Genomic DNA, 14,285 nt, shown 5'->3' on the forward strand with positions numbered 1-14,285 from the left:
TAGGCATGTGCTGATAAATTGAAAAGGGAAATGGAGCTCTACGGTTGCCCCCCTGAATTCCCCGATGAAGAGGAGGAGGAGGAGGAAGCCGCTCTTAAAAAAGACGACGTGATTATCAAAGACAAAGCAAAAGGGAAGAAGGTAAACGGAACCTAGGCTTATAGACGCTGCGTGGTATAAGTGGTGCATTTATTTATGGCTCAGGGAATTAAGTAGAAGATTGAGACTGAAAATAACCAGCCAAAACATTTTCAAATTACCCATCTGGCTCCAGGCTTATTTGCCTGGCTGGGGCCGTTGGTTGGTATCGAGGTGGCGAAGAAAAGGTCGGAGGGAATGCCCCCGTGGTTGGCCCCTGTCACGTGAATGAAAAATGGTGGTGGGGCTGGGGTGAAGGGAAAGGCGCCCTGCCTGGCCCTCAGTGAGCTGTTAGGCTGACCATGGTTTTATTGGTTTTTCCTCGCTCAGTGTAAGTGTTTTGTTTGGGCAAAAAAGGCCTGGGGTAAACTGAACGGGGAGTGACAAGCTAATGTCGGGAATCGTCCGGCACAGCCAAGACTAATGTTTTTGTAGCTGTGTGCCACCGATTCTGCGTCAGAGCCTGCCCCAGTAATCTGCATGGCAGCGTGTTTTACCAGTTTTGGCAGTTGGGGCTGTTCCACCCTTCACTTCTTTCTTCAGGGGTTTCAGGGCAGTCTTGAGTCTAGACAGGTTGGAAATAGGGTGTCGGGGAACAGCACAGATCTTTCAGCCTCCATCCCCTGACCCCCAAGCAGTAGCTGTCAACTGGGCAGACCAATCAGGAGGCAGGCACAGGGGTGTAGTAATAATGGTGGTATTCATTAAGCGCTTAGTCTGTGCCAACCACTGTACTGAGCACAGGGGTAGATACTGGAGAATCAGGTCCCACATGGGGCTCACAAAGTAAGGAGGGAGGACAGATATTGAATCTCCATTTTGCAGATGAGGGAACCGAGGCACAGAGAAGTGGCTCGCACACAGCAGGCAGAGATGGGATTAGAACCCAGGTCATCCGACCCCCGGGCCCGTGCTCTTTCCACTAGGCCCTGCTGCTTCTCAGGTTTAAAGGGCAGTGTCCTGTTGGCATGACCACAACCTAAGGATTTTCCATCCCTCAGTGCGGAATTGTCCAAAGGGACTAAGAAGCAAATCGTCTTTTAGGTAGTTGGCCAAAGGGTTCTTGTTTGTTTAAGCTCTTAAGACGTGTCTTCTGTAAAAATGTTTCAGCCAGTTTTTGGTTTGCCCAGAGCAGACCTGGTCAGCATCATCTGTGAAAACATTCTTTGGCATTAGGGCATCTAGCTATTATCTTCTTGTGTTTCTATCATTGTTAAATTGATCTTTGTAATGGAATTTATAAAGCACTGTACTAAGCGCTGGAGTAGATCGAACCACGGTATTTATTGAGCAGTTGCTATGTGCAGAGCACTGTAGTAAGTTCTTGGGAGAGTACAATACAGCAAAATTAGCAGTTACCTTCTCTGCCCATAACAAGCATACAGTAGATACAAACTAATCAGGTTGGACACAGTCCATGTCCCACATGGGGCTTGCAGTCTTAATCCCCATTTTACAGATGAGGTAACTGAGGCACGGAGAAGTGAAGTGACTTGTCCAAGGTCATACAGCAGACAAGTGGCAGAGCTGGGTTTAGAACGCAGGACCTCTTGACTCCCAGGACTGTGCTCTAGATAGGTAGCCCACCTACCATTACACTAATATTTTGAGCCAACAGTACTTTCCTTTGGGATGCTAGTATAAAGTAGGGCTTCATATTTAAAATAAATGTGGCATAGAAGCATTATGCTGTGGTCCCAGTACTTATTTAAGTGATAATTAGGTTCGGATGGCTGCGCTGGGAGGGTTGCATCTGAGAAGCGCTTGCTAAAAATGTATACCGTTTTTTGAATATAGAAGTTCTTTTTTCTTGCAAATCATTCACCGAGTCATGTCTGTAGAAGGTGTCCATTAAGTTACTCCGGTTCTATTGAGATGGATACTGTTCATTGGCCTCGAGTAAGGGAAGTCATTTATGGGAACATTTCCTGTTCAGCTGCTTTTGACAGTGGGAAGAACTTGAAGAAATTAGTTCTCAAAATACAGTGGGATCTACCAAGGCATTGGAAAGGGTTGAAATTGGGTTGATGAGATGTGGCTACATTTTACCCTCAGCTCATTGTGTCTGACTTCCTAGACTTCAAGGCTCTCATTGTCAAGCATTGAGTTTGACTTAGTAGCAGTCATTCATTCATTCAATCATATTTATTGAGCGCTTATTGTGTGCAGAGCACTGTAGTAAGCACTTGGGAAGTACAGGTTGGCAACATATAGAAACGGTCCCTACCCAACAACGGGCTCACAGTCTCGAAATCAGTGGAAATCAATTAATTTGGTCATGAGCTTAAAGAGAAGACTATTCAGTAGACTTGTTTTGCTGTTATATTGTTGGCATTTATGTTTATCTTCATCTTTGCTTGTTGGTTTTAGAGTAAAGCAGCTGCCAAAGCTGGATCTTCCAAGTACCAATGGGGAATCATGAGATCTCTTGGCCTAACGGATGAAGAGATCGTCAAATTTTCAGAGGCGGAACACTGGCTCGATTACTTTCCACCACTGGCTATTCAAGATCTGAAAGGCATGGGGTTGAAGGTACTTTTTAATAATAATAACAATTACGGTATTTGTTAAGCACTTACTATGTTTCAGGCACTGTACTAGGTGCTGGGGTGGATACAAGCAAATCGGGTTGGACACAATTCCTGTCCCGCATGGGGTCTTAATCCCCATTTTGCAGATGAGGTAAAACTGAGGCTCAGAGAAGCAAAGTGACTTGCCCAAGGCCACACAGCGGACAAGTGGCGGAGCCGGGAGTAGAACCCAGGCCCGTGCTCCATCCACTAAGCCGTGTTGCTTCCCACTCTAGACCCACTGCCATGAGTGAAGAAAATATTGATGTCAGTGTGGTGGCATAAAGTGGGACAACCATTCATTTCCCTTGGGAACAATATCCCCATTAGTGGAAGTTTACTTTTTTGCGAGAGAGGAATAATATTTCAAGTAACTAGATAGCATAATGGGTAATTGGGTGCTTTTCTGAGGGTGGGAGTCTTTCAGTGTGTACCATTGGAGTGGAGAGTTGATTGGTGTCCTTCTGTCCCCCTAAATCAAAATAGGCTGAATCGTCTATTCTCAGTATGATTTGGTACGGTTCCCCGTAAGTGAAGTTGCGTTTTGAGGCAACACTTAGAACACGCTAACCCTTGGATGCAGAAAGAGACTCAGAAATAATGACCCGAGCTTTTCTTGCAGACTTTTTGAAGATGGAGTTTTTCTAGGTTATGAAATTGAAAATCAGTAGAGTGAAATAGAAGGGTTGGTTTGTAAATGTAGTGTTAAAGGGATATTGTGCATTTAAAATGTTTTTGTTTTCCCTCCTTGCTCTCCAGGTAGACTGGCGTCGTTCTTTCATCACTACTGATGTTAATCCCTTCTATGACTCCTTTGTTAGGTGGCAATTTTTGACCCTGAGAGAAAGAAACAAAATCAAATTTGGGAAGAGGTGAGTTTGCCGCTTCTCACCAAAGTGATATGTTGTTTAAAGTTTTTATGGAAATATTTTGTGATTAGAATCCCTTGAAGACTGGTGGACCTTGCCGACTGCAGACTTATCCATCAAGATTTTAGGTGGTTACCCCAGTGAGTACCAATTTGTGTTTCCTGGCACAACGCCTTGGTTATTTCTAGTTTGGAAGTGCAGAAATATTATTTTCCCATAATGGTAGCCTTCCAGCACAGCGCTGGTGTATTACAACACTAGTTCCTCCCCATGCAGCTCTCTGCCTACCTTTCTTATTGTCTCTTCTAAATTTTATTCGCCAGCTCCTCCTCAGCCTCCCGTCCTTTTACTGTGGTTGTTCTGCAAGACTCTGTTCTGGTTCCCTACTCTTCTTGCTTCACTCTCTCTTCCTTGGAGAGCTCATCTGTGCTCACAAGGCTTTAGTAATTGTGGTGTCTGTTAAACACTTAACTATGTCCTAAGCCCTTGGGGTAATCTTATCGGACACATATGGGCCTCACAGCCTAAGGAGAAAAGGTTTGGAAGCCCCATTTTACAGACGAAGAAATTAAGGCCCAGAGAAGTTAAGTAACTCGCCCAAGGTCGCACAATGGACAAGCGGCGGAGCCGGGATTAGAACCCAGTCCCTAGTGACTTTGAGTCCGTACTCTATCCACTAGGCCACGTTACTTAATAATAATAATAATGGCATTTGTTAAGGGCTTACTATGTGCAAAGCACTGTTCTAAGCACTGGGGAGGTTACAAGGTGATCAGGTTGTCCCACGCGGGGCTCACAGTCTTAATCCTCATTTAACAGATGAGGTATCTGAGGCACAGAGAAGTGAAGTGACTTGCCCAGAGTCACACAGCTGACAGTTGGCGGAGCGGGATTTAAACCCATGACCTCTGACTCCAAAGCCCGGGCTCTTTCCACTGAGCCACGCTGCTTCTCCTATTCTACTGGTAGACTATCCTATCAGTCTCCTTGCCAGTTTCCCCACTCCACCGTCCTCCTCTTCCAACTAACTGCCGTGTTGCCGCACCGGATCGGTCCGCTCTTCAAAACTCTCCATTGGCTTCCCGTGTCCTTCCGCATCAAGCACAAACTCACAGTCAGCTTCAGGGCTCTCCAGCAAATGTTCCTCTCCTATTTATCTGCTCTCCCTAGCTTGCTCGCTTTATTCCTCCCAGAGCAACCTTAGGACCGTACCTCGTTCTCGACTCTCTCAACTTTATCCCGTTGCCTCACACCGCTCCCCAGCCGAGAACTTCCTCCCTCCACCCCAAAATCCATCAGGTCAAAGCTCTCATCCTATACCAAGCCCTCATGAAGTCCTGCTTCCTCCAGTAAGCCTTTTCCAATTAATTTCCAACCCCTTTAGCTTTATCAGTGCATCAGCCACTTCCAGCACATATAGTTATTTATACCCATATTGATTTGTCCTCAGTTATACATCTGATTGCCTTTGGTTGTAGGTAATATAAATAATTTTGCGTCTGTCTGTTAAAATGGAGACTCTTTGTAGGCAAGGAATGCACCACTTTTGTTAAAGTTTTTCTCGGTACTTAGTACAGCATGGAGTACCCAATGGATCCTCCAAAAATAATAAGAATAATAATGATGATGGTATTTGTTAAGTGCTTTCTATGTGCCAAGCACTGTTCTAAGCCCTGGAATAGATACCAGGTTATCAGGTTGTCCCACGTGGGGCTCACAGTCTTAATCCCCATTTTACAGATGAGGTCACTGGGGCACAGAGAAGTTAAGTGACTTCCCCAAAGCCACACAGCTGACAAGTGGCAGAGCCGGGATGAGAGCCCACGACCTCTGATTCCCAAGCCCGTTCTCTTTCCACTAAACCGCACTACTTCTCTAGTACCACTATTACTATTACTATACTATTACTACCGCTACTCAGCATTGCTCAAGACAATATCAGTTCTTCAGTAAGTCGGTCCCCACATATATAAGTTCTCTGAAGAGTATCGGTTCAAATAAAATTAATCAGCACAAAATTAGTTTGAGCACCATGTTATTTGATGGTCTCCAAAATGCTCTGGGATCACAACTTGTCTTTCTCATTGTTCTGATTGCTTGGCAACTGTGAATTTGCTGATCAATTTTTGGGAACATTGCCATCATGATTGGTGAGGTCTGATTGTTTAAAAGAGTGTCCCACATGTTTTCTAGGTATACAATTTATTCTCCAAAAGATGGGCAGCCGTGTATGGATCACGACAGACAAACTGGCGAGGTAATCACAGTTATAATCCCTTTATATTTTCCAATTAATCAATCAATCGTATTTATTGAGCGCTTACTATGTGCAGAGCACTGTACTAAGCGCTTGGGAAGTACAAATTGGCATCACATAGAGACAGCCCCTACCCAACAGTGGGCTCACAGTCTAAAAGGGGGAGACAGAGAACAGAACCAAACATACCAACAAAATAAAATAAGTAGGATAGAAATGTACAAGTAAAATAAATAAATAAATAAATAAATAGAGTAATAAATATGTACAACCATATATACATATATACAGGTGCTGTGGGGAAGGGAAGGAGGTAAGACGGGGGGATGGAGAGGGGGACGAGGGGGAGAGGAAAGAAGGGGCTCAGTCTGGGAAGGCCTCCTGGAGGAGGTGAGCTCTCAGCAGGGCCTTGAAGGGAGGAAGAGAGCTAGCGCGGCGGATGGGCAGAGGGAGGGCATTCCAGGCCCGGGGGATGACGTGGGCCGGGGGTCGATGGCGGGACAGGCGAGAGCGAGGTACAGTGAGGAGATTAGTGGTGGAGGATCGGAGGGTGCGGGCTGGGCAGTAGAAGGAGAGAAGGGAGGTGAGGTAGGAGGGGGCGAGGGGATGGACAGCCTTGAAGCCCAGGGTGAGGAGTTTCTGCTTGATGCGCAGATTGATCGGTAGCCATTGGAGGTTTTTGAGGAGGGGAGTAATATGTCCAGAGCGTTTCTGGACAAAGATAATCCGGGCAGCAGCATGAAGTATGGATTGAAGTGGAGAGAGACACGAGGATGGGAGATCAGAGAGAAGGCTAGTGCAGTAGTCCAGACGGGATAGGATGAGAGCTTGAATTAGCAGGGTAGCGGTTTGGATGGAGAGGAAAGGGCGGATCTTGGCAATGTTGCGGAGCTGAGACCGGCAGGTTTTGGTGACGGCTTGGATGTGAGGGGTGAATGAGAGAGCGGAGTCGAGGATGACACCAAGGTTGCGGGCTTGTGAGACGGGAAGGATGGTAGTGCCGTCAACAGAGATGGGAAAGTCAGGGAGAGGACAAGGTTTGGGAGGGAAGACAAGGAGCTCAGTCTTCGACATGTTGAGCTTTAGGTGGCGGGCGGACATCCAGATGGAGATGTCCTGAAGGCAGGAGGAGATGCGAGCCTGGAGGGAGGGGGAGAGAGCAGGGGCAGAGATGTAGATCTGGGTGTCATCAGCGTAGAGATGATAGTTGAAGCCGTGGGAGCGAATGAGGTCAGTAATCTCATATCTTTTCTGTCTCAACTCTTCATAATGATAATAATAACAATTATGGTATTTAAGTGCTGCGTGCCAAACACTGTACTAAGTGCTGGGGTGGATACAAACAAATCAGGTGGGATGCAGTCTGGGGCTCACAGTCTCAATCCCCATTTCCAGATGAGGTAACTGAGGCACAGGGAAGTTAAATGACTTGCCCAGGGCCATCCAGCAGACAAGTGACAAAGCCAAGATTAGAACCCATAACCCCCTGATTTCCAGGCCCAGTGATCTATCCATTATGCCATGCTGCTTCATCAGTATGTGCTGGCTTCTCTCTCCCATTAGATTGTAAACTCCTTGGGGGCAGGGATTACCTCACTTCTGTTACTTGTTTTGCATGTTCCTCAAGCACCTAAATCAAGTGCTTCACACACAAAACATACTTTGTAAAAGCTGTTGAGTCTGATCATAAACCCTGGTTTTACTATACTCTTTGCAAAAAAAGGACTAACCATCAGGCAAATGCCAGTTTCTTAAGACTGTTTTACCCTTAAAAGTTGTGTTGCATAGTAACCTGGATTGAAGTGGGAAGGTGTGAGAGGTTGTACAAATGAGAGAGAGATTAGGGGAAACTAAAAGGGGGTGGTGGGGATAGGTCAGTGGGGGCAGGAAAAGTGTCTTAGAAGAGTATTGTACTCTCCTAGGCGCTTGGAGTCAGAAGGACCTGGGTTCTAATCCCGGCTATGTAACTTGACTGCCGGGTAATCTTGGGCAAGTTACTGAACGTTTCTGGGCCTCAATCTCCTCATCTGTAAAACGGGGACTAAGACTGTGAACCCCAAGTGGGACTGTCTCCAGCCTGATTAGCTTGTACTTACCCCAGCGCTTAGTACAGTGTATATTTGTACCTATTACTCTATTTTATTAATGATGTGTATATATCTATAATTCTATTTATCTATTTTTGATGCTATTGATGCCTGTCTGCCTGTTCTGTTTTCTTGTCTGTCTCCCTTTCCTCGACTGTGAGCCCGCTGTTGGGTAGGAATTGTCTCTGTCTGATGCTGAATTGTACTTTCCAAGCGCTTAGTACAGTGCTCTGCACACAGTAAGCACTCAATAAATGCAATTGAATGAATGAGTGAATGCAGTGCCTGCACATACTAAGCGCTTTACAAATACCGTAAAAAAAAAAAGGCGAGTGGCTAAGTTGGGGAAAGTGGTAGCAGCTTCTGATCCTTTTAACACACCTTCCTCCTCTGGTTGACCTGGTTGCTCAGATACCAAAGGAGGGACAACGAGGGGAGGATTTGCCTGTAGCTGCAAAAACATTGCAGTGCAACCTCTTAGTCACTGCACTAGGCCTGCCGGCTTCACACACAGTAGCGCTCAGTGCTTTATTTTGAAAGCGCTTTATAATCGCTAGTAGCACCTCAGTTCCTGGGGCATTCCTCGAAGACTTGTCACCGGTATCATGCCCACTTTTTTGAGATGAGGAAATGGCATCGTACATAAGGTTAAACCACGTGCCCACGACATGCTCCGCCACATGTCTGCCGCGTGACCTTGGGCAAGTCACTTCACTTCTCTGAGCCTCAGGTACCTCATCTGTAAAATGGGGATTAAGACTGTGAGCCCCACTTGGGACACCCTGATCACCTTGTATCCCCACCCCCGGCGCTTAGAACAGTGCTTTGCACGTAGTAAGCGCTTAACAGATGCCATCATCATCATCACCACAACAAATCAGCGGCAGGACTGGAGCCGAACAAAGTCAGTCCTTGTGCTTAGGTCACTATGCAGGACTGGCGTGGCTTAGTGGAAAGAGCCCAGGCTTGGGAGTCAGAGGACGTGGGTTCTAATCCTGGCCCCGCCACTTGTCTGCTCTGTGACCGTGGGCAAGTCACTTAACTTCTCTGTGCCTCAGTTACCTCATCTGTAAAATGGGAATGGAGACGGTCAGTCCCACGTGGGACAACCTGATCACCTTGTATCACCCCCAGTGCTTAGAAGAGTGCTTGGCACACAGTAAGCGCTTAACAAATGCCATGATTATTATTGTTATTTTATTCATCTGATGTTGGATGGCACTCATTATTATTCATTGATTTTTTTTTTTACAAGGTGACCAACTCCAGAGTCACTTTTCCAAGCGGTCTCTGGTCCTGGTGTGACTTCCAAAGTGTAAGGTTTCACAAGAGAATCGTTTAAAGACTAGGGAGTCTTGATTAGCTCTGATAATTCTCCCGGTCGTCAGACATAACCGGGTTGTCATGATGATTTTACATTATGTCCTGTTAGGAAAGTGGAATATGTGAGGGGTTTGAGTTATGGGACTGGAATGGAATAAATGTGATTTAATGTGAATTCTCCTTTCTCTCGGTGTTTTTGTGTAGGGAGTTGGGCCCCAGGAATACACTTTAATAAAAATGAAAGTGATGGAACCCTATCCCTCCAAATTGAGGTAAGTACATGAAAAGTATTCTTTCCTTTTAAGGATTTGCAGCAGCACAATAATTAGGCATACTTTCATTCTAGTTGGCCACTCATTTAATCCCGTGAACCCAGTTTTCCAGAACCTGGGTTCGAGTCTGTCTAGGTAGATCCAGTAGGATGAGAGAGCTTTCAAACTCTTGGACTTGTGACCATTACGCGGTTTTGGTGTGTGACCGAACACATTCTAGTGTGTGAACCTTAGGTGTGCCTCATTTCGGGGTGGGGTGCCCTTCTACAGAGCCTGCCGTCACATCGCTCAGAACCACGAGGGAAGAATTCAGCTTACTGGGGACTGAAAATGGGGGCACGTTAAGGCCCATCTGAATTAGCTCATCCTGAGCATCAGCAGCCACGTTAGCCATTGCCCTTCCACTTCCTGCTGTCACCCGAGAACTCTTGGCGGGATTTGAGCTACAACGACTCCTCCCAAGCAGGGACGTGGCCCAGGCTCCAGGAAAGCTGGCAGCCCCTGCCAATCCCAGTGTGTTGTGGCTTGCTCTCTGCTGCTCCTTTTTTTTTCCTCTTAGTGCCTTTGTTCTTTACTTCCTTTGTGCTTCTCTTCCTTTGTTGTGTGCAATTGTGATATTTTTTATAAAGTTTGTCATTTATCACTCAACTTTCTGAAAGGCATTTTAGAAATTAAATGGTGATTACATACAAAATCATGTTTTTTATGGTATTTAAGTGCTTACTGTATGCCAGGAACTGTACTAAGCAGTGGGGTAGATACAAGATAATCAGGTTGGATACCAGTCCCTGTCCCACAAAGGGCTCACATTCTTAACCCCCATTTTTTCAGATGAGGTAACTGAGGTACAAAGAAGTGACTTGCCCAAGGTCACACAGCAGTAAGTGGTGGAGCTGGATTAAAACCCAGGACCTTTGACTCCCGGGCCCATGCTCTTTAATAATAATAATAATAATAATAATAGCACTAATTAAGCGCTTATTATGTGCAAAGCAATAATAATAATGATAGCGTTTATTAGGTGCTTACTCTGTGCAAAGCACTGTTCTAAGTGCTGGGGAGGACACAAGGCAATCAGGTTGTCCCACGGGGGGCTCACAGTCTTCATCCCCATTTTACAGATGAGGTAACAGGCCCAGAGAAGTTGAGTGACTTGCCCAAAGTCACACAGCTGACAATTGGCGGAGCCGGGGTTTGAACCCATGACCTTTGACTCCGAAGCCCGGGCTCTTTCCACTTAGCCGCACTGCTTCTTTCTAGTAGGCCACACAGTTTCTTATGTATAAAGGAAGCAGGGAATATAAACTCCTGTCAAAGTAATGGAAACTCATATCTTAACTATTAATTGGCTGAAATTTTCTTCGTTTAGGATTTTGAGAAGATGGTTTTTCAAATTTTCTCCCCAGATAATACCAGTACTAAAAGTTGGAGGGAATTCAGTTTTATGCATCCTTTAAAAAGACCAAACCGCTAATTGAGTGAGGTCGATTATACGTTCCGTCTTTTGAAGAACCTTCACTGTACTTGTCACCCTGGTCGAAAATCTCGCGTTAGAATATTTTGTCGTAATGCCTTGACTCTGCAGTGGAGATACAGCCTTAGTGTTTCATTCTCCTAAGTAAAACATAGGAAACTTGAGGAAAAATTGAGGAAACACTTGAGGAAAAAAAATAAAACGCGTCACCAACCTGCTGTTGTAGAGATTGTTCTGTTAAGCCACTTTGTTGAATCTCAGGTAAACAGGTGCTGGCATAGCCAGGACACATTTATATCAGGGAAAGGAAAATCATTCATTCAGTCATATTTATTGAGCGCTTACTGTGTGCAGAGCACTGTACTAAGCGCTTGGGAAGTACAAGTTGGCAACATATAGAGACGGTCTCTACCCAACAACGGGCTCACAGTCTAGAAATCACGTTAAAGGCACTGCAGTGGCCTATGTGCTAGAAGCTGGATGCATAATCCAGAAGGTCCATAGTGGGGACGCGGCAGAGATGGGGTTAGAGAGTGTGTGGGATTCATTATCTCTGGTTTTTTTTATGGTATTTATTGACCGTTTACTATGTGCCAGGCACTGTGCTACATTCTGGGATAGATACAGCAAATCAGGATGAACAGTCCCCTTCCCACGAGAAACTCACAGCCTTAATCCTCCTTTTACAGATGAGGTAACTGAGGCCCAGAGAAGTGAAGTGACTTGCCCAAGGTGACAGAGCCAGGGTTAGAACCCAGGTCCTTCTGATACCCAGGCCCGTGCTCTGTCCATTAGGCAACACTGCTTCCCTACTTCCACGGTGGTGCCCTCCATGGCCTTCTCAGATGTCCTAAACTTTTCTGACTCTCACCAAAAAGTGTGTATATGGAAAGTTTAACTCTGGGCGGAAGGCAGTACATTATCTCTTTTTCCCTAGTTAAAGCAGGAAGACTTCAGGAGAGGAGTGTGGAGTATTTCCCCCCAGGATAGGTTGTCGAACTCTTGTTTTGCCTGCTCTGACTTTTAAGGATTTAACTCAGGCCAAGGTTTAGTCTGCAGAGTTTGGAATTGGATAAGCAGCACAGGAAATTCCTAAACCAGTTTGTTTTGACAAAGTCATATGAATGTGGGTAAGGACATAAGAAAATATCATTACGGATTCAGACCAGTAGTCCACCCGGCCCAATGTTCTACCTCCTAGTGTGGCAACAAATACCTAGAAGAAACTTGATGGTTGCCCGTTTTGACACTGATTTTAATGTTTAGGGACGTTCCACCTTCCTGATGATTCGCAGCGTTTTTTTTGTCCTTTTGGGCTACAGTGGCACTTCGGCTCAAGGAATTAAAAGAGCAATCAGCAATGACTCAAGAGATTGCTTTTCTAAGCCATGACCAGTGATGTGTATTTGAGTTTGGAATATTTTTATATCAGTGCTGTTTTTTGCACTTGCTAATATTCAGACTCATACATTCCACAGTGTTCTTCACCTGTGGCCCTCCTAATTTGTTGCCTGAGTCCTGATCTGCCATTCTTTATTAGCTTTCCTGTTCTCACTTGGGTGAGCGTTCCTTTATTTGAGTGGGTGATTTTTTCTTTTCCCCTTCTGGTGATCCCTTTTAACCTGCCAGCAAACCATGCGAGGTTTCTGTTTGGTCACCTGGTTTGTTTTTTTTTCTTTCTAAATTGTGTTAGACATATTTTATCTGGACCTTTAAATGTGTGGTGGTGTTCTTTTTAACATCTCTAGCCATTTAATGTTACTCCCTTTTACACTTACACTTGCCAGCTTTTTCCTGCTGCCTGAATTTTTTTCATATGTTTTCTTTCCTAAAAAGTCAGTACCTCCGTGTTGGCATTTCAGAGACCTGTCCCCCGCAGAAAGGATGTTAAAAATGATCAAATGGCAATCACTGTTGCAGAAAGGCTCTCCACAGATAGGGCCAGAACAGACTTAGTGCAGACACTCCCAGGGGCTTCTCAGAGTTACTGCTGTAACAAGGGGGTGTGTTCTTGGTTCTTAGTACTTATCTTATGTCTGATACCGCGCTTGTGCATGCAGCCATTTCTTCCAATACCATTTCTTGTTCTATCAGACCTATCAAACAGCCCCTAATTCTGCCATCTCACTCTACTCAAAAAGTGAAGCGAAAAACCCGAGTTGGGGCAGATCCCGACTGAACTTCCTCCACAGATCCTGGCCACGGACTGCAGATTCGATTTAGTATGATATACCTTTATTTGTTGGCTCTAAGATTAGCTGTCCCGGAATGCGGTTATTTATCTTGTCCAAAAACCTCTCCTTCACTTGTCACCCTGATGAGGTATCCAGCCAATCCACGGGAGGTGGATTTTCAACTTCTCCATTCTCATCGATCATTTCCCAGTCCCTCTTCTCCTTCTGAGTTGGTAGATTGTAGAAGCCTCTTTAAGTGATGTCTTGTTGGTTTGTTTCAGGGTCCGATCAAAAGCAATTCCACGGTTCTCTTTATATCTAAGATTTCCAGTGTCATTCTGTGTACGTTGTCCCTCGCACGTGTCACAGCCCCTTCTGTGCTGCCATCTTAGTCTTTTGGATAGAGTGCATAGCCTTTTGGAACTATATCCCACCGATTTGCTCCTCTTCACCAAATAATAATGTTGATGTTTGTTAAGCGCTTACTGTGTGCCAAGCACTGTTCTAAGCACTGGGGTAGATACAGGGTAATCAGGTTGTCCCACGTGGGGCTCACAGTCTTCATCCCCATTTTACAGATGAGGGAACTGAGGCCCAGAGAAGTTAAATGACTTGTCCAAAGTCACACAGCTGACAAGTGGCGGAGCCGGGATTTGAACCCACGACCTGACTCCAAAGCCCAGACTCTTTCCACTGAGCCATCACAGAGATGTCAAGTCCATTAAAGTCCTCACTCACTGGCCGCCAAGCCTTCCAGTCTACCCATTTTACTTTTCAATCTTGTAGCATTCATGTAGAAGCATTTGCATGGTTTTGGTTTTGTTTTTTTGTTTTGTTTTGCAAATTTCCAATCCACCAGCTTCCCAGTTGGATGGGCAGCGTAATCTACCATCATGGTTTTCCTCACGTGTCTCCTGGACTCCTCCAACAATCCCTGGAACCACTTCCCTCCTGGGAGTGGGGTCAGTTCATATTTTTGGTTTCGTCCCTGTCTAATAATGATAATAATAATTGTAGTATTTGTAAAGGACTTACTGTGTGCCAAGCCCTGAGGTAGATACAAGGTAATCAGGTTGGGCACGGTCCCTGACCCACATGGAGCTCACAGCCTTAATCCCCAA

The 14,285-nt window shown here is 45.4% G+C and overlaps 1 protein-coding gene across 1 annotated transcript in view; it reads left to right on the plus strand.

Moving 5' to 3' along the window:
* The window catches only part of LARS1 (leucyl-tRNA synthetase 1), a 74,999-nt gene that overhangs the window by 18,464 nt on the left and 42,250 nt on the right, over positions 1–14,285 (plus strand). The window contains exons 5-9 of the mRNA XM_038772969.1: positions 4–141; positions 2,509–2,670; positions 3,468–3,580; positions 5,771–5,834; positions 9,449–9,516. Of these exons, the coding sequence (XP_038628897.1) occupies positions 4–141; positions 2,509–2,670; positions 3,468–3,580; positions 5,771–5,834; positions 9,449–9,516 (545 nt within the window). The remainder of the gene's footprint in view (positions 1–3; positions 142–2,508; positions 2,671–3,467; positions 3,581–5,770; positions 5,835–9,448; positions 9,517–14,285) is intronic.

This window comes from Tachyglossus aculeatus, chromosome X1 (genome assembly GCF_015852505.1).
Source record: "Tachyglossus aculeatus isolate mTacAcu1 chromosome X1, mTacAcu1.pri, whole genome shotgun sequence".
Taxonomy (NCBI): domain Eukaryota; kingdom Metazoa; phylum Chordata; class Mammalia; order Monotremata; family Tachyglossidae; genus Tachyglossus; species Tachyglossus aculeatus.